This window comes from Xiphophorus maculatus, chromosome 23 (genome assembly GCF_002775205.1).
Source record: "Xiphophorus maculatus strain JP 163 A chromosome 23, X_maculatus-5.0-male, whole genome shotgun sequence".
Taxonomy (NCBI): Eukaryota; Metazoa; Chordata; class Actinopteri; order Cyprinodontiformes; family Poeciliidae; genus Xiphophorus; species Xiphophorus maculatus.
The window spans coordinates 16,953,692-16,974,042 of record NC_036465.1 but is presented as its reverse complement, the minus strand read 5'-3'; the positions used below and the strand labels follow the sequence as shown (position 1 = coordinate 16,974,042).

General features: G+C 37.7%; 2 protein-coding genes across 6 annotated transcripts in view; both read left to right on the top strand.

Moving 5' to 3' along the window:
* LOC102229389 (protocadherin alpha-C2-like) overlaps window positions 1–17,850 on the top strand; it is a 31,802-nt gene extending 13,952 nt beyond the window's left edge. The window contains exons 1-3 of one of the 5 annotated variants that reach the window (XM_023328828.1): window positions 3,769–6,282; window positions 14,287–14,322; window positions 16,097–17,850. In XM_023328828.1, coding sequence (XP_023184596.1) covers window positions 3,868–6,282; window positions 14,287–14,298 — 2,427 coding nt within the window. In that variant the 5' untranslated portion in view covers window positions 3,769–3,867 and the 3' untranslated portion in view covers window positions 14,299–14,322; window positions 16,097–17,850. The other 4 variants (XM_023328829.1, XM_023328826.1, XM_023328825.1 and 1 more) reach the window with 4 other exon arrangements.
* LOC111607037 (protocadherin alpha-C2-like) lies at window positions 389–2,958 on the top strand. The gene has a single exon (XM_023328832.1). The coding sequence runs from the start codon at window positions 526–528 to the stop codon at window positions 2,941–2,943; it is 2,418 nt and encodes an 805-aa protein (XP_023184600.1). The 5' UTR covers window positions 389–525; the 3' UTR covers window positions 2,944–2,958.
* Window positions 17,851–20,351: the final 2,501 nt, after the last annotated feature.

Here is a 20,351-nt window from a genome sequence, read left to right as displayed (position 1 = left end):
GTTGTTGGAGCAGTACATTTATGTTTTAGAAATTGTACGGAATTTGTAAAGTTTTATAAATTCAAAATTTGATTCATACTAGAAAAATAGATAATTTTGAACTGTTCAAATCTAAATGAGCAGTTTTAGACAAAAGCCTATGAATTTGCGCAATGTACGAAAAAAAAGACGTTTTCCTCCACTGGAATACTCTACTGAAGATTGCAGAACTTGGTCGTTATTTTCTTTACTAAATTAAAACACTTTTACACATAACTTAAACATCGACTGAATTACGGAATCTTTCACAGCGAGGCGCTGTTTTCCATGCGTGGTTACGTAAATTTGTGACATCACGATCGCCATCACTGTTCGCAATGAAGTGGTGAGAACAGAACAGACCAGCAACCGCTCAGCTCCCAGTTTTGATTACGCACGGATTTAAAGGCTTTCCAGTTCAAAAACTAAACGGGGGATTCCGGTGATTGTCAAAGCTCCTTTTCAAGGAAATCTGTCCTCGAAAGAAAACAAAGATCAGTGGCAACCATGGAAGGTTTTATCTGCTGTCTAGAGTGGAGAAGGTATGTTCTGACAATTTTTGTCTGCTTTGCTGCAATTAAATCCGCGTTTGCAGTGACACACTACTCTGTTCCGGAAGAACTGGAAGAAGGCTCCGTAGTCGCAAATCTCGCTGGAGATTTAGGACTAGATGTAAAGAAATTGATCGAGCGAAAAATGCGCCTGGACACCATAGGAAGTCGGAAATATTTGGACGTGAACAAAGAAACAGGGGAGCTGTTCATTGTCGAGCGAATTGATAGAGAATCTCTCTGCCCCGCCAAGACGTCGTGTTATCTGAAAATGGAGGCTATAATTGAAAACCCCAAACGGATATTTTATATCGAGTTGGAGATAATGGACATTAATGATAACGCACCTCATTTCAGGAGAGACACAATAGATCTAGATATTTCAGAGGCAACACAGGCTGGCGAGCGGTTTTCTGTGAGCAACGCAGTTGATCCAGATGTGGGTTCTAATGCTCTCAAAACATATCATCTGAGCGACAGTGATTTTTTTACGATAGAAATTCAGACTGGGAGAGATGGATCAAAATTTCCTGACTTGATTTTGAAAAAAAAAATTGATCGAGAAGAGCAAGCGGTTCATAATTTAATACTCACAGCTGTAGATGGTGGCTTACCGTCTCGTTCTGGAACAGCGAGCATTATTGTCCATGTTTTAGATACAAATGACAACGCCCCTCAATTCAAACCAGAAAACTATGAAGTTAGCGTTTTAGAAAATTCTCCCATTGGAAGTAGGGTAATTCATCTTAATGCGACTGATGTAGACGACGGATTAAATTCAGAATTAATGTATTCATATAGTTTGTACACATCAGAAAAAACGCAGGAAACATTTAAATTAAACCCAACAACAGGTGAAATAACAGTGAAAGGTGTGTTGAATTATGAAGATTTTAGGATCTACGACATGGAAGTTATTGCAACTGATAAAGGAGTTAGTGCACTTTCAGGACAATGTAAAATTAAAATTCTTGTAGAGGACATGAATGACAACCATCCACATATTTCAATCAAATCCTTTCAGAGTCCAGTCAGTGAGAACATAGAGTTAGACACAGTGATAGCTGTAGTTAGTGTGAGTGATAAAGACTCAGGTGATAATGGACAGGTTGACCTTCTTATTCCAGAGAACATGCCTTTCAAACTGAGGGAGTCCTCTGATAACTATTATGAGTTAGTGGTGTCAGAGCCATTAGACAGAGAGAAGGTCCCAGAATATGAAATCACCTTCACTGTCACAGACAGAGGGTCTCCTCCTCTATCTGACAATGAAACTATGACTTTGGAGCTGCTGGATGTTAATGACAATGTTCCTCAGTTCTCCCAGTCATTTTATACCATACGTGTCATGGAGAATAACGCACCTGGCTCCTTGCTCAGCTCACTCACTGCATTTGATCCTGACCTCCATGAAAACCAGTATCTAGTTTATTTCATCATAGAGAAGGAGATTGCCAACACCTCCATGTCTATGCTGTTCTCCATCAATCCAGAGAACGGGAATCTTTATGCACTGAAAACTTTTGACTATGAGATTGAGAAGGAGTTTCTTTTCCACATTGAGGCCAGAGACTCTGGTTCTCCTCCTCTCAGCAGTAATGTGACCGTCCACATCATCGTTGTTGACCAAAATGACAACGCTCCAGTTATTGTCTCTCCTTGGCGCGCTCATGGCTCAGTGGTGGAGGAGAAGATCCCCAGATCCACAGATAAAGGATCCCTGGTGGCTAAAGTGATCGCCTTAGACACAGACTCTGTGCACAACTCTCGGATTACCTACCAGTTTCTCCAGGTGACTGATGCTTCCTTGTTCAGCTTGGACCAATACAACGGAGAGATCAGGACTATGAGGATGTTCAGTTACAAAGACTCGCGCCACCACAGACTGGTTGTTGTTGCCAAGGACAACGGGCAACCTGCTCTCTCTGCTACAGTCACCATCAAGCTGCTGACAGTGGAGACTGATGTTAAGGCCTACTCTGACATGACTGAGATGCCTCTGGAATACGACATCTTTTCAGACATCAACCTGTATCTGGTCATCGGTCTGGCCTCGGTGTCATTTCTCCTGCTCATCACCATCCTGGTCACCATCGTGCTGAAGTGTCAGAAACCCAAACACAGCAAAACTGCTCCTCCCAGCAGGAACAGTGTGATCAGTGAGAGGAACTCCACCATCGCAGACTCCACTCTGGTCTCCAACGATGCCTACTGGTACAGTCTGTTTCTAGCAGAGACCAGGAAAGGAAAGCTGGTGGTCAGACAGCCTGTGCCAAAGGGCTCCAGATACATCGTGTCCAGCATCCCGAGAGGGACAGGACTGTCAGAGACTAGTGACTCAGCTGCTTCTACTCTGCAGGTAGGACAAGTATAAGTGAAAATAACAAAACTCAGATTGTTTTCAAAAACTTTAAAAGTTTATTTCTAATTTCATAGAGAATGGAATCACCTTCTATATAAGTAATTTCATAATAAAAGTTGCATAAATCAAAGCTCTATTAAAATAAAAAGATCCCAAGATCAACATAGATATTACCTCGTTTATTATCAAATACTTTTTAAATTACCTGAGTCACTTACGTTTCAAATTGTAAAGAGTTTGTGTTTTTGTCCTGTGAGGTTCTCTTATATATTTGCAAAATATGCTTAAAATATTTTTTCTGATCATTTCTGTGGTCAATAAATTTAATGTTCTCTACAAAGTATTTAAGTCATCTTACTTTACAAACAGACCTGGTCATAAAGCAATAGAAAAACAAAATAAGGAAAACCAAAATAAAACCACAAAACCCGTACCTACTAAAAAACTCAACATGCGTCCTTGCACCACCTTTTATTTAAGTTTTTTGGTTGTGTATAAAGTGATAAATCGCTTAAATGTATAAACAAGACAGAAATGAAATCGAATGACCCAAGGATGGATTTGTATGTCTATGAAAAAGTAAGACGTTTGAATATAATAAAGAAAATATGAAAATTATAAATTAAACCTTAAAGAGGTTGTAAAACATTTCGAAAAATAACCGAAACTGAAACAAATTTTAACCATTCACAAACTATTTTCTTTCCGTCTCCTCTGTAACAACACAATTTGAAAATGAGCCGTTCATGTCGCTGCTCTCCGAGAAAAGAAAGCACTGGTGAAGTCATCGTTTTCACGACAGTTCGTTGGAAGCCGTGAAAGGAGTCATTCCTTTCACGACTCTGCTGTGAAAAGGAGTCGTTTATATAAAATCTCGTTTATATTTGGTACAAATACACCACCACATATCAAGTATAGGGCTTTGAAGACGGATTAATGATAATGGCTCGCAAACATGTTTGTTTTTCGTGGAAGAGGTATATCGCAGTGTTCCTGTGTTTTTCTTCCATTCTGGACACGGTAAGCCCGGTAACTCATTATTCCGTTCCGGAGGAAATGGACGAAGGGTCCGTTGTTGCGAATTTAGCAGCTGATTTGGGATTAGACGTAAGGAGTCTGAGCAAAAGAAAAATGCGGGTGGACGTGGTGGGCAACAAGAAATATCTTGATATTAACAAAGACACCGGGGAGCTTTTTATTTTGGAAAGGATTGACAGGGAGTTTCTTTGTACTCTCAAGACAGCAACGGCGTGTTTTCTTAGATTAGACGCAACAATTGAAAACCCTGTGCGCATGTTTAACATAGAAGTGGAAATATTGGACATAAACGACAACGCTCCTCATTTTAGAAGAGGAACGATGCATTTGGACATCTCAGAGTCGAGTCCTGTTGGAGAGAGATTCTCGCTGAACAACGCTGCTGACCCGGATGTTGGAACGAATTCTGTAAAAAACTACCATCTGAGCGCAAGTGATAATTTTGCTATTGAAATTCAGACCGGGAGAGACGGAACGAAGTTTGCCGATTTGGTTCTGAAAAAGGCTCTGGACAGAGAACAGCAGGCTGTTCATAATCTGATTCTGACCGCTGTGGACGGCGGGGTGCCCACGCGCACAGGTACAGCCAGCATTATTGTTCGCGTGCTTGATGTGAACGACAACGCCCCTTCATTTGACAAAGACCAGTATGTTGTAGATGTGATGGAGAACTCGCCCATTGGAAGCTTAGTGATCAAACTGAATGCTACTGATTTAGATGAAGGCTCCAACTCTGACATTAGTTACTCTTACAGTTTATACACGTCAGAGAGAACCCAGATGATGTTTAATCTGAATCCAGAAAATGGTGAAATCAGAGTAAAGGAAATGATAAATTATGAAGATTTAAAACTGTATGAAATGGAGGTGATAGCCAGTGACAAAGGACCTACCTCCTTATCTGGACAGTGTAGAGTTACAATCCAGGTGACTGATATGAATGACAACCATCCTGAAATTTCTATAAAATCCTTTCAGAGTCCAGTAAAAGAGAATGTGGCCACAGACACAGTGATAGCTGTAGTTAGTGTGAGTGATAAAGACTCAGGTGATAATGGACAGGTTGATCTTCATATTCCAGAGAACATGCCTTTCAAACTGAGGGAGTCCTCTGATAACTATTATGAGTTAGTGGTGTCAGAGCCATTAGACAGAGAGAAGGTCCCAGAATATGAAATCACCTTCACTGTCACAGACAGAGGGTCTCCTCCTCTATCTGACAATGAAACTATGACTTTAGAGCTGCTGGATGTTAATGACAATGTTCCTCAGTTCTCCCAGTCATTTTATACCATACGTGTCATGGAGAATAACGCACCTGGCTCCTTTCTCAGCTCACTCACTGCATTTGATCCTGACCTCCATGAAAACCAGTATCTAGTTTATTTCATCATAGAGAAGGAGATTGCCAACACCTCCATGTCTATGCTGTTCTCCATCAATCCAGAGAACGGGAATCTTTATGCACTGAAAACTTTTGACTATGAGATTGAGAAGGAGTTTCTTTTCCACATTGAGTCCAGAGACTCTGGTTCTCCTCCTCTCAGCAGTAATGTGACCGTCCACATCATCATTGTTGACCAAAATGACAACGCTCCAGTTATTGTCTCTCCTTGGCGCGCTCATGGCTCAGTGGTGGAGGAGAAGATCCCCAGATCCACAGATAAAGGATCCCTGGTGGCTAAAGTGATCGCCTTAGACACAGACTCTGTGCACAACTCTCGGATTACCTACCAGTTTCTCCAGGTGACTGATGCTTCCTTGTTCAGCTTGGACCAATACAACGGAGAGATCAGGACTATGAGGATGTTCAGTTACAAAGACTCGCGCCACCTCAGACTGGTTGTTGTTGCCAAGGACAACGGGCAACCTGCTCTCTCAGCTACAGTCACCATCAAGCTGCTGACAGTGGAGACTGATGTTAAGGCCTACTCTGACATGACTGAGATGCCTCTGGAATACGACATCTTTTCAGACATCAACCTGTATCTGGTCATCGGTCTGGCCTCGGTGTCATTTCTCCTGCTCATCACCATCCTGGTCACCATCGTGCTGAAGTGTCAGAAACCCAAACACAGCAAAACTGCTCCTCCCAGCAGGAACAGTGTGATCAGTGAGAGGAACTCCACCATCGCAGACTCCACTCTGGTCTCCAACGATGCCTACTGGTACAGTCTGTTTCTAGCAGAGACCAGGAAAGGAAAGCTGGTGGTCAGACAGCCTGTGCCAAAGGGCTCCAGATACATCGTGTCCAGCATCCCGAGAGGGACAGGACTGTCAGAGACTAGTGACTCAGCTGCTTCTACTCTGCAGGTAAAACAATCTTAAATAAGACATAAAAACAGTTTTGTTTTGTAGAGTTTGACACAATATGGATTCAAAGATGATGCATCAACATATATTGTACATGATGGAAAGGCTTTAATTTTTTTTATCTTCACAAAGATTGAATCAAGTCAATTAAAATTTAGCCAAGGACCATTTTCTTGCGATTTCTAACAGTTAATTTATATCAGGACAACCTATCAAAATACCCAATGTTCCTTCAAAACTTTATAGTGAGTTTATATTCTGACAAAACAAGTAAAATAAAATAATTTACAATTCATTCTGAAGGACTTTTAATATTTCTGTGTTGACTATACTAAAGGGATATCATTCCCCGATGCGAAAAACAAACAAATACCCTTTTCAACACTATAACACGTAATTTAGCTGAAACAAGACAAATATTTTTATACAAAAAAATGTTTGTATAAAATGTTTTGTATAAAACATTTTGCTTACACCTAATGCTTTAGGTGTAAGCATTACGGTGTTTCTTACACCTAAAGAAATGTAAATTTCTTTAAATGTGCTTTTTTGAAGTTTGTTGTATAATATCCTAAAAAGTTTTCTTCCATACATAATTTGATAGTTTTTCCATTCAAAATGCTGTGAATGTTGTTGTGATTTCAATAATAAAGAGCAGGATGTTTAATTTATGAGGTGTGGTAAAGTTAAGATTCTGTTGCTTTATGTTCTGTAATTAAGAATTTTTCCACAGACTAATCATTACACAGGCATTTCATCTGCCGTTTAGCATGGACACTTCCACAGAAATATGTTTAACATCTATGTGTTTGTTTATCTTTTATACAGTTTGTCACCTGTTATGGCACCTGTATTGAAGAGATAATATTAAACAAATGTCTTAGGATAACATTAATAACATCTAAATATCCACACCGGAATAATCCAATTAAATTATAATTAGCAATTTTCTTTTAAAAGTACACCATGACTATTTTTAAATACATTTTCATGTTTTGTGAAGTTTCAATGGACTTCTCGATAAATCACTTAGTCATATTAACATGCCTTCTTGTCATTTTATCTCGACAGAATGTCTGCTTCTGTTTGGTACCAAAATCTATTCTTTTTTGCAATTCATAAGTTTTTTTCCCGCTGTTGTGTGAAGACTATGTTTCCACATATTAACTCGGAGGACAAAGAGTTCACATCATTATTTTTTACTTATATTTAAATAGTTTGTTTTGCCATTTTGTTTAAAAGAAATAGTTTAAGGTAAAAATAAACATTGATAATTAGATTTTTTAATGTTGTATGTCACGTTAAAATGTAATAACTAAATTTGGTAAATTAAATGACTTAGGCTAGTCTTTCTTAAAAAGATGGATGGATGGATGGATGGATAGATAGATGGATAGATTGATTTCCTATTATGGACTGAAGACCTCTCCAGGTCCAGGGTGTACCTCACCTCTCCCTTGTTGATGCTTATACCACAAGGGATAAGCTTGTTGGATAATGGATGGATAGATTTCAGTTTTGCAGTATTCATTTGTGTTCATTTAATGTTAATACAAATTTTGTAAGTTCTAAGGCATAGGTAATAAAAGCATTTATTACTTATACCAGGTGACAACTAAATGGTGTATCATTCTAAAATTTTAATTTGAAAAAAAAAATCATCATAATAATCAGTGAAAGGGCAGAACTTTGTTCACATGTATAGTTATGGGTGGCTCTAGACAGGGGCCAACAGGGGCCAGTGCACCTGTTATAGCCCCTGTACTGAAGAGATGATATTAAACAGATGTCTTAGGATAACAAGAGCTGGAACAGAAATTGTAACTAATTGGACCCTTGAACCAATTTCATTTTTAACTTCATAGTTTTACTTCAACGGTGAATTAAAAATTAAGGTCTTGCACTTTTAAGATGTATATTCACACCTGACACATTTGTTCCACTTTAAACAGATCAGAGTTTGCGTCTTACATTGGACCTTTTGTGCAGGTCTGAATACACTCAAGCGAACTCTTATGTTGACCAAAATGTTGGACTGAAACTGAATTTTTGAGGTGGTCTCAGTCCGTTTCGAAATATATGCTGGTGCCTTTTGCTTATGGTGAATGCAGATCAGCCTCGATCTGAACCAACTACAGGAAGTGGACATCTTTTCAAACTTTATGGTCCGCTATTGTTGGGCCCGATGGCAAAGATGAACTATTCTGTGTTGCTAACGCTAATGCATGTACTAGTGGTACTGAAATCGTGCCGTTTTTTGATTTCTTATTGCTGCTGCTACTAACATGTGGTGGGTAGAGCATGCAAAGCATCTCAGCTGGCAGCCCCCATTTGATGACAGCGTTCCAAAATTACAAACATCCCATTGCGAAACCTGCATTGAATGAGCTGCTTCTGACATTGAAGATGATGTTGCAATTGTAATAGCACAAATGTGCACTACAGGAATGTAGCAATCAGGACTTCCAAAGTTTGTTTTCACTTGGGTCTGGACTCTGTTCCGCCTCCATAATTTCTATCAAATGGGAGCAATTATTGTAACCTGTATTACTTTGTGTACAAATTACAGTCTGCTAGAACAATGGGAAAGTAAAAAAAAAAAAAAAGTTCACTTTTGTTCCTGCCCAAACAAAAGTATCCAACAACTTTTCTGGTTTGAATTCCCCCTTAGCTTCAGCCGTTTTGAGATAAGATCACAACTGTCATCTGCTGGATCACCAGTGTGCAAGCTGCAGCTACAGAGCCACAAGTAGCTCTTTGAGTCTGTGACTCACTTTATATAGTCAACAATTAAACATTTCCCCGTTTTTTTGTTTCATTCTTTTGTTTTGTGCCCTAGGGGAGGACCCTCCCTGCCACCCTGCTATATTTAGTCGCAAATCTCCATCTCTTTGTCCAAAACTCTGAATTAATGTTTTAATCTTGAGCAGGTCACATATTGTGCAGTACTTGACCCCAACTAAAGGTTCAAGTATTATCCTTCATGATACCAAACACATCCTGTCTTGTCTTTACATGGCCTTATCTGGCTAAACCATAAAGTCTGTGTTATGGTACAGATTTCAACTACACTGACTATAAATTTTAGCACAGTAATAGACATGTAGAAGCCCCAGATCTGTGTGAACAAAGTTTCTGTTGCAATTCAGAATGCAAAGAATTAAATTGTTTAAAATCAAAAGAAGCAAAAAAGACAAGAATGCAAAAAATCAACAAGTCTGGGCACAAATTTTACACATTTAATAAGCTCAATTTGTCAGACAAGAAGATAATGTAATTTTTATTTCTGTTAAAATAGGGCCCATCATGTTTTTTTCACAACATGGAAAGATCTCACTGAAACGTTTCTCTGACAGTCAAGTACATATTTAACTGTGTAATACTTTAACTGTAAAATCACAAAAGTGATGGATTTTAATACATTTAATCAGATGTATTAAATTATTGGGAAATTATTCAACACCCTAACAAAGAATATAGCAAAAAAAGCACAATAAGCTTAACAGAGAAGGCACACTGCCATATAGGACTTATTTATAACATTTGACTAAAATCATACAAAGATTGCAAAATACTCACTTATTTTCAACACCCAGCTGATCCTGTGTACAGTCACAAAAGAGCCAAGTATATCCTAGAAGTGGGGACCAATATGAATAACTTGACAATGCATCACAAAATGAAAAAAAAAAAAAAAAAAAACATGAGCAAAATAATCACTGTTTCACAACAAGCTTTGAAGTTTGGAAATATTCTGAAAGAAAACTGGTTTCAAATAAATTTGTGCAAAGTATACCTTTAACATTCAGTGTCTTTAGTGCACAGCATCTACATTTCAAAGTTGAGTGTTAGTTTGAAATCATGTAGTTACATAACATTACTGCATAATGTTGAAGCTTTTGACTTTTAGGTGGTAAGGTATGTTCTAACTTTTGTCATATTTTCTCTGACAGTTATAGCAAGTTTACTAGAAAGCTGAGCTATCAAAACGTATTCTTTGGATTTTCTCAACTTTAAGCTAAACATACCTCATAGCATTATTTCTTCTTTATGTTTTTTTAATTGTGGCCTTTAACACAGTAAGCATCTTAAACCTACCTAACTTTTGGAAACACATTAAAGTCAAACATTTTCATTTAGGAATGTATGAATGAACTGAAATAAGTCTTTTGTGGTAATTTTACAAATTACTTAATCAAATGTAATTTTTACATTTTTCTATGTAAAAACATTTTTAGTTTTGATCGTCATGCTTTGTTTTTCTTTACCTTTTTTAGTTTTACTAGATTAAAGAGATGAAGGAGCAAACTTTACAACTTCATAATAGTTTTTTCTTTCCAAACCACCGCATATTCCAGGAGTGATGAACAAAATAAAAACTTTTATGAGAAATAACAAGCGTATAATGACCAATTATTAATTATGTACATTAATACTGTAAGCGTAGCTTCCAAATAATTACGTAGAAGCATATTTATTCCGCTTCATCAACTTTTATCAAGTCCAGTTACGACTAAATGAATATTAAAATGGTTTGAAAATCTATTTTTTTATTTTAATGAAGACTGTTCATGCTCTTTATTTCTCAGCTCCGGATAACGAATTTTTGATGAGGTCATGTTATCGCGATATGTTGTCTGATGAGGGGATGAGAGACGTTGTGCACAATCAGTGCGTCATTCCTGGGAAGAAACTCCTTTTGTAAGGATTTGCGTTGTGTTTTGCGCTTTCAAGTAAAAGACCTGAACCATCCGAACCGGCTCGTCACAATGACGGAGCCTGTCAAACGGCTTTGCAGGACCGGGTATGTGTTCCCGTTTCTCTGTCTTTTTGCCACATGGAGTGTGGTGCTGTCAGTTACTCATTATTCTGTACCTGAAGAAATGGAGGAGGGATCTGTCGTTGCTAATTTGGCGGCTGATTTGGGACTAGAAGTGAAGACGCTGAAGTCGAGGAGGATGCGCGTAGATGTGGTAGCCAATAAAAAATATCTTGGCATCAACAAAGACACGGGGGAGCTTTATATTTTGGAAAGGGTTGACAGGGAGTTTCTGTGCCCGTCGAAAACTACTTCACATTGTTTCCTTAAATTAGACGCTACAATTGAGAACCCAATACGTATGTTTAATATTGAGGTGGAAGTAACAGATATTAATGACAACGCTCCTCATTTTAGAAGAGGAACGATGCATTTGGACATCTCAGAGTCGAGTCCTGTTGGAGAGAGATTCTCGCTGAACAACGCTGCTGACCCGGATGTTGGAACGAATTCTGTAAAAAACTACCATCTGAGCGCAAGTGATAATTTTGCTATTGAAATTCAGACCGGGAGAGACGGAACGAAGTTTGCCGATTTGGTTCTGAAAAAGGCTCTGGACAGAGAACAGCAGGCTGTTCATAATCTGATTCTGACCGCTGTGGACGGCGGGGTGCCCACGCGCACAGGTACAGCCAGCATTATTGTTCGCGTGCTTGATGTGAACGACAACGCCCCTTCATTTGACAAAGACCAGTATGTTGTAGATGTGATGGAGAACTCGCCCATTGGAAGCTTAGTGATCAAACTGAATGCTACTGATTTAGATGAAGGCTCCAACTCTGACATTAGTTACTCTTACAGTTTATACACGTCAGAGAGAACCCAGATGATGTTTAATCTGAATCCAGAAAATGGTGAAATCAGAGTAAAGGAAATGATAAATTATGAAGATTTAAAACTGTATGAAATGGAGGTGATAGCCAGTGACAAAGGACCTACCTCCTTATCTGGACAGTGTAGAGTTACAATCCAGGTGACTGATATGAATGACAACCATCCTGAAATTTCTATAAAATCCTTTCAGAGTCCAGTAAAAGAGAATGTGGCCACAGACACAGTGATAGCTGTAGTTAGTGTGAGTGATAAAGACTCAGGTGATAATGGACAGGTTGATCTTCATATTCCAGAGAACATGCCTTTCAAACTGAGGGAGTCCTCTGATAACTATTATGAGTTAGTGGTGTCAGAGCCATTAGACAGAGAGAAGGTCCCAGAATATGAAATCACCTTCACTGTCACAGACAGAGGGTCTCCTCCTCTATCTGACAATGAAACTATGACTTTAGAGCTGCTGGATGTTAATGACAATGTTCCTCAGTTCTCCCAGTCATTTTATACCATACGTGTCATGGAGAATAACGCACCTGGCTCCTTGCTCAGCTCACTCACTGCATTTGATCCTGACCTCCATGAAAACCAGTATCTAGTTTATTTCATCATAGAGAAGGAGATTGCCAACACCTCCATGTCTATGCTGTTCTCCATCAATCCAGAGAACGGGAATCTTTATGCACTGAAAACCTTTGACTATGAGATTGAGAAGGAGTTTCTTTTCCACATTGAGGCCAGAGACTCTGGTTCTCCTCCTCTCAGCAGTAATGTGACCGTCCACATCATCGTTGTTGACCAAAATGACAACGCTCCAGTTATTGTCTCTCCTTGGCGCGCTCATGGCTCAGTGGTGGAGGAGAAGATCCCCAGATCCACTGATAAAGGATCCCTGGTGGCTAAAGTGATCGCCTTAGACACAGACTCTGTGCACAACTCTCGGATTACCTACCAGTTTCTCCAGGTGACTGATGCTTCCTTGTTCAGCTTGGACCAATACAACGGAGAGATCAGGACTATGAGGATGTTCAGTTACAAAGACTCACGCCACCACAGACTGGTTGTTGTTGCCAAGGACAACGGGCAACCTGCTCTCTCTGCTACAGTCACCATCAAGCTGCTGACAGTGGAGACTGATGTTAAGGCCTACTCTGACATGACTGAGATGCCTCTGGAATACGACATCTTTTCAGACATCAACCTGTATCTGGTCATCGGTCTGGCCTCGGTGTCATTTCTCCTGCTCATCACCATCCTGGTCACCATCGTGCTGAAGTGTCAGAAACCCAAACACAGCAAAACTGCTCCTCCCAGCAGGAACAGTGTGATCAGTGAGAGGAACTCCACCATCGCAGACTCCACTCTGGTCTCCAACGATGCCTACTGGTACAGTCTGTTTCTAGCAGAGACCAGGAAAGGAAAGCTGGTGGTCAGACAGCCTGTGCCAAAGGGCTCCAGATACATTGTGTCCAGCATCCCGAGAGGGACAGGACTGTCAGAGACTAGTGACTCAGCTGCTTCTACTCTGCAGGTACAACTGACGGTTACAATAAATAATTTTCCCCGGTTCACACTTTGGAACTTCTTTTCACTCTTCATTTTAGAACAGGTTTTAGTTCATGTTGTATAATAATCTCCAGTACATATACAATTTCAACAATTATATAAAAACAAAAATATTATTTTCCTTCTTTACATTCTGCTGGTAAGATAATAATAAAAAGGTTCCTTTAACAGGATTGTTATGACTAATATGAATTAATGATACCTTGGATTGTTTTACCTTTTTCATTTTTAACAAACTTATTTCTGCCAGATGAAATGCCACTGTTTAAATTTTGGATTAAAACAGTGAATTTCTGTCTGTCATGTTTCTCAACTTTAAAGATAGGCCTGAACTTGTAAAAGACTCAAATTTATATATATTTACTTTAATGAAAAATAAGACAAAACATAATGCTTTAGTTTATTGAATGGATTAAAATTTTACGAGACAACTATCTATATCCTTTATTAAGAATGGAAAATGCAAATTCTCGCCTCTACTGGAGAAGTTTTCATAGAACTATTTTTCCTTTTAAAAACTGCTAAGAAAGAAAAAAATTCAAATGTTCAACATTTTAAAAAGAAATTATTGAAAATTTCATCCATCTGTTTTTATTTTTAAGATTTGTTTCTGTATGGTAAGTACGTACTCCTGTAGAAAGTATCACTTTTACAGCACTCTTTCCTGTAAGGCTCACAATTTTCTTTACTCATTTCAGAAGAAACATTTTATTGATTAAACTTTTGCAATATTTTTTTATGCCAATGACCTGATGATTGAATCCCTTCTTTTCTTTCTCTCCACTCTAAAGTACCCTAAATGAGGAAGGTCCACTCAGCAGCTGGAGGTACGCAGCGTTCAAGCCCCGGAAATTGTTTTCATGGATAAGTTGAAGTATTTTTAGTGTTTTAACCGTCTCCTTTTTTCAGTGGTTATGTTTTTCTTTATTATGCCTTTTTAATTTCCTTTGACAATAATGTGCTTAACGTTTTCCATTACATATTTGAAATAACAAGCAGTTTATCAGGTTCTCCCATGTCTTCAGACGTCTGGCTGTTTTTTCTTCTCATCTTTAAACAGTAAAATGCCAGCCATGCAGTTTACCTAGCATAGTTAAAATAACTTCCTCAACTTCTTTTCAATTATTGAATATTTTCTTAGATTTGACAGCATGAGCCTGATTTACATTAACTGATTTGTTTTTGTGCTTTTGAACAATCAAATATGGTGATTCAGGTAAAGAGTTTTGAGGCCATTTCAATTTCTGTGATTTTTCTATACAAAGATTGGAAATAATTAGTTTCCTATTTCATTTCAGTGAAGTCAAACTTTCTTTTAATCTACGAAAATAATTTTTGATCAGTAGCTCTCCAGGATTTGCTGGAATGTTTCAGATTTATTCTTTGGACTCCCAAGGGCTTTATTTTATTCTTTAGTCCAGCACATTGTTCAGCATTTGGTTCAAAATAAAGACGTAAAATTGGAAGCCAACAGAAGGCATGACTGATGTAAATTGAACACAAATATCTACAACAAAAATCCATTTTCCAAAAGTCATGTTTCAACAGGAAAGGGGCACACAGAATCGTCTATTGGTGCTAAAATCCTATTTTATCTGTCAAACTGTTATTTTGTTATTTTTCTGTAGGTTCAGTTCAGAAAATGTAAATAAAATGTGTCTTTGCAACAAATTGATAATGACCAAGTGCCCCCAAAAAATTCTAATTATTTTTTTTTTTGTTTTGTTTTGTTATGTGACACATACAGTTGTTTCTGCCCTTGAATTTATGAGAATTCTTTGCCTATTTATTTCAAGATTCAGAGTCAGGCAGTTTTTTAACACACAGGGAAATTAAACCCTCTGAAACTGCTTAGAAACAGACTAAAGTGACAACACAGAAAATGAGCTAGTGCTCAAACAAAATCTTAGACAGTCCCCCAGAAAATGTAAAAAACTTTGATTAAAACAATTTCAAAGATTACAAGAAAGTCTTGCTATTTAAATAGAAAGATTATTAGAGACGACCGGCGTTTTGTACATTGTTTATATTGGTCAAAACATTGATCTGATTTTCAGACACTATGTGACGTTTAAAGTCAATTTTTTAAGTATCTGTATCTTCAATTGAATCACCATGTTTTCAAATTGATGCTGTGCATGTGGAGATTAATCTGTGTTCATGCCCCTTTCTGACCCATCACTAATATATTCAAATTGTAACCTTTTATTTCACGTATTTGTACGGTGAATAGGACGTTACTCTTTCTGTCCTTTTCACAGGATGGCACTTCAGAGCATGACTGACACTGTCTCCTGTCTTAAATGTGACCTAATTCTTTGTGCAGCAGAGGTGCAAAGAGAAATCAGGCACTCGGTTCCCTAGCAACCACTCTCTTTCATGTAATTTTGGAGCATGGTGTTCAGTGACAAATCTATCACATCCACAATACACGTTCAAAGATCCACCAACTTCTCTCCCGATCACTCTGTCCTCTGCCTGAAGCCCCCGTCTGAGCGAAGGAAATCAGCTGCATGACATATTTCAGTCAGGTCAACCACAAGGCTCTTAGTGCTGTGGGTCCTTTTCCACAAATGTCTAATTCTGTTGTCTCGTTGGCAGGCCTCCACTACAAGCAGCAACAGCTCCAAGTAATTCCAGTCCTTCAGCTGTGGATATGGTTTTTTTGCCAGCAGCAAAAGCCTGGTGGAAGAAAAGAGGAACTCCGTTTAGAGATCCACCCCCATGGATACGCCCTCCTTTGTCTCGTTCCTGTTCCTTACTCTGTGCAGTCGTCATGCAACTCAAATGAATCAGACCAGAAAACATACCCTGCACTCTCCCATTCTTTGAACACATAAACCGCAGATCAACAACGCCATGATGTCCATACCTATATGCATGAACAGACTGCATGGCTTCAACTTATATTTAAAATATTGTAAAGATGAGGTCCTGAGAAATGTGCACTCTGAGTTTGTACAGAAGGCACAACAAGTATTCCAAGAGAGGACATGGAAAGGTTGAAATGCCCTTAGAGACTTTTTATGTTTAGTAGAAAGAAGCACATGTTGGAATTTACAATTGAGTCCTTTGTGTCCTGCCTTGCGCCATACAAACACTGATGTATAATATCAGAGGTAAAATACAGCACAACTAACTAAATATTCAAAAAGCATTGAATAAAATTTAAAGTAATTAAATAGTCAGCATTTTGTAAATGTGTTTACTGTTAGCTTAATCATGTTTACTTGTGTTTTATAAGTTAGCCAGGCCTAAATACGTGAAAGTGCCAAGTCCATCATAAGCACAAATGAATAGAATTGAGGCCTTTCTTCAGCCATCATGCCTTTCAGTTGTTTTCTGCAAGAAACAATAGAGTAAGACGTATCAAATATGTTATTTTCTGCAATTACGACAGACATTTTTTTTTTGTTGTTCTTTTAACAGAGATGAACAATTAGATTTCATGGGACCAGAGTCATGCGGTGCGATGTTTTGTTTTGTTACCTCAGTTTAGGACGAAGCAGCACATTGTCAGCTTAGTTGATTCACAAATGTAACATTTCTCATAACATAAAGTTGAAATGTCACCATGTTTGAAGGTTTTGGCTATTTGAACATTGTTAAATAAGTCTTGGGGTTTCAGTGAGTGAGCGACTATGAGAGAACAGACTGATTTGTTATATAAACTGTATTTATATCAGGATTTACTTATTTGAGTTTGCAAGCAAAGCTCTAAGTTGGCTTACTTTCAGTGTATCCAGTGATGCAGCCTGTTAACATTTAATGTTGACTTTACAAAACTGGAACAGCAAATTGTACATGTGGGGTTTTTTTTCACTCAATGAAAGCTGTGTTTATGTATTTTACAATACTGTATGTATCTCCTTAAGGAATTCAAAACAACATGCAACTTCTACAAAGCCCAGCCTGTAATTGAGTTCATGTGTGAGGTTTTGGACATTCGCAACATTGATGAGCAGCCCAAGACCCTTACAGACTCACAGAGGGTTCGCTTCACAAAGGAAATTAAAGGCCTGAAGGTCGAGGTGACGCACTGTGGGCAAATGAAGAGTAAAAGATTCGGTAAAAGATTTTTAGTAAAAGATCAGTAAAAGATTTTTAAGCCTCTTTAATGTGAACAGAATTATGTGCCATCATATTTAAGTCTGTGTATGCAGGAACACAACCATGTTGTCAAACTCTTTAGTACAGCTTGTGTTTCTATTTGGGTGTAATGTGTTGAATCAAAACATATATGGTAAATGCTTTGGTACAGTGTTACTTTCATGGTGCAACATGTAGACAGTGTGAGTTAATTGTATACTGTAGTGTGTATGAAGAATTACTAAAAATAAAACAATAAAATTTCAGTCTCGTAAATATTCCATTAAATGTAAAATATCTGAAAATTTCCATTGTTTTGAAATGTTTTCCTTAAGGTTACTCCACATTGAGTGGAATTATGCTAGTAATTTTAAAATGTCAAATGATAAAAAATTAATTGCTGAGTGCTTATTTCAGACTCTCCTGACCACTACTAGATTACATAAATTGACTCCTTAATCTTTTTTTATTTAACTTAAATATTTGTTACTTAAAACAATCATGCCATAGAAATAGTAACAGCCTTAAAGCAGGAAGACAGTCCAAAGTGTTTTACATGGTAAAAATAGAATTAAAAAACATTAGAGGCAAAATGAAGTAACAAATGGTTGAAATTCAAAACTATAAATAAATAGAATTACTCTCACAATAAATCTGGCATTTTGTATTTGTAAAAATGTTGGCAACACATTCTCTAGTACTAAGGTATTTTCATGGCAATGTGTTTATTTGAAATATATTCTTTTGACTGTTATGACATTATCATAAATAATTTAAAATTCAATGCTTTTCCCTTTTTTAAAAAAAAAAACTTGATAACAAGCTGTGTTCAGTGTTACACAATGATTGCTCTCACTTCATTTACTGACAACCTCTGGAGTTATGCTGGTTAAAATAATTAAAAAAACTTGTTAGCTGTTTGTCATCAAACATGATGATGTCATATGCTCTTAAAATGGCAAAATCACAATATTTTTTCCTGAGTGAACTTGTCACTGCAAATTTTATTAAACTGCTTTGCTAATTAGAGACAGTGAATCTTAGTACTTACGCACAGGGCAAAGGTAAAAGAAGTAAACCAAACATCAGTAAACCTGAGATGGTGAATGAAGCAGTGAACATGTAAAGGTTTTTCCAGTTTAAATGTTTCTAATGAAGCCAGTGACAATTCAGCGTATGACGGAAAGGATGTGCAAGAAAGGACAGAAACCAAAGGAGCCAACTGAAATATATCAGTATGTAAATAGCATTGCTGCTGCTTTTATCAAGATCAGCTGGTTTAACATTCACTGATGTCTTCTAAAAATGTTTTTATTACGTATCAGACAGAGCAAAACAATTGGTTATAGTCCTATTTATTTTTATAAGACCATTGAAGCTGTAATCGAGAAGAGAAAAGAACATCAGCCACTGCCAGAACCAGCTTCCTCTCATAAGACAGAGTTGTCCAGAAGCCAAGGAGGACGTACACAGAGCTGCAAAGGACCTGGAGACAGCAGGTAAAGTTTTCATGTTAAAATAAAATGTGAAAAAATGTTGTCCCCCCACCCCCCAAGAGTATAAAACTTTACAGTTTAAATATATTATAAGAATTCACAGGTAAATATTTGAAATACATCAGGGGATCATAAATGTATCTCTTATGACTTTTTACGTTATTTCCTTTTGTTTCTTTAGTATTTAGAAAATGGTGGTAATTAGCCGAAAAATAAATACATTGACGTTTGTTTGAATAGAAAAAGCTCATTCATGTTTTAACAGAAGCTTACAATACATAATTGTGTATCTATTTGATTGTTAAAAAAAAAGATAAGTACCTTTTAAGCATTATGAGTCATGTAAAAATATTTACAACTGTTTCTTTTTCTTGACTATCATATACGGTACAATGAGCAAATATTTCATTGTGTGCTCTCACATGACCTCATCGCCAAAGAGAGATGACATCATGCCAGAAGACACATTGAAACAGACACACTGAGTGAGACGCAGACATTTACACAAACATCCTGCTTTCAGGTCAGCTGAGGTCACTTATAGTCACTGCAGCATAACTGACAACATTTTTGCAACGTTTTAACACTTGTGAACTCCTAACTAAACCACACTGGTTCGATTCAGCTATATTTGAAGAAAACCCTAACGAAGGTAAACGTAAATGCATTTATTAGTTTTAGTTTACAATTTATGGCCAAGAGAGGTTAATTTAACAGTTCACAGTGCATGCATCTCTGCTTCATAGACGGATCAGCACATACAGCAATTCAGCAATGTGTAACAAAGCAGCGGAACAACCACCAGCCGGCACTAGTAGACTAATACAGTTCCACCACATATCTGTAAATGCTAAATTAGGCGTGTCATTTCAAAGGCAACCTTTTGTAGCATAGAGAAGAGAGAAAAATAATTTCCAATAATAAAAATGTGGAAAAAATGGCTGCTTGTCTTTTTCTGTCTATGCAGAAACATACACAATTTTACACTTTTTTCCCTCCCTTTTTTGCATAGTTCTTGTTTGTCCATACTGTAGAGTCTTTTATTGTTATTTTTTCAGTTTGTTTGCGTATTTATGTTTCAATTTACCTTTAACTTTCTGATGGTACACCTGAATTTTCCCTCCGTGGTGCAATAAAGGGACAGCGTAATAATTATGTTTGTGCAAAAACCTGCTTGGATTTAGATGCCAGTAGAAACAACAGCAGCAGCATCCCTCCCCCTCCTTCTCTTTCCCCCTGCGTCAGCTTGTCTTCAGCACCACGGTCAGCGA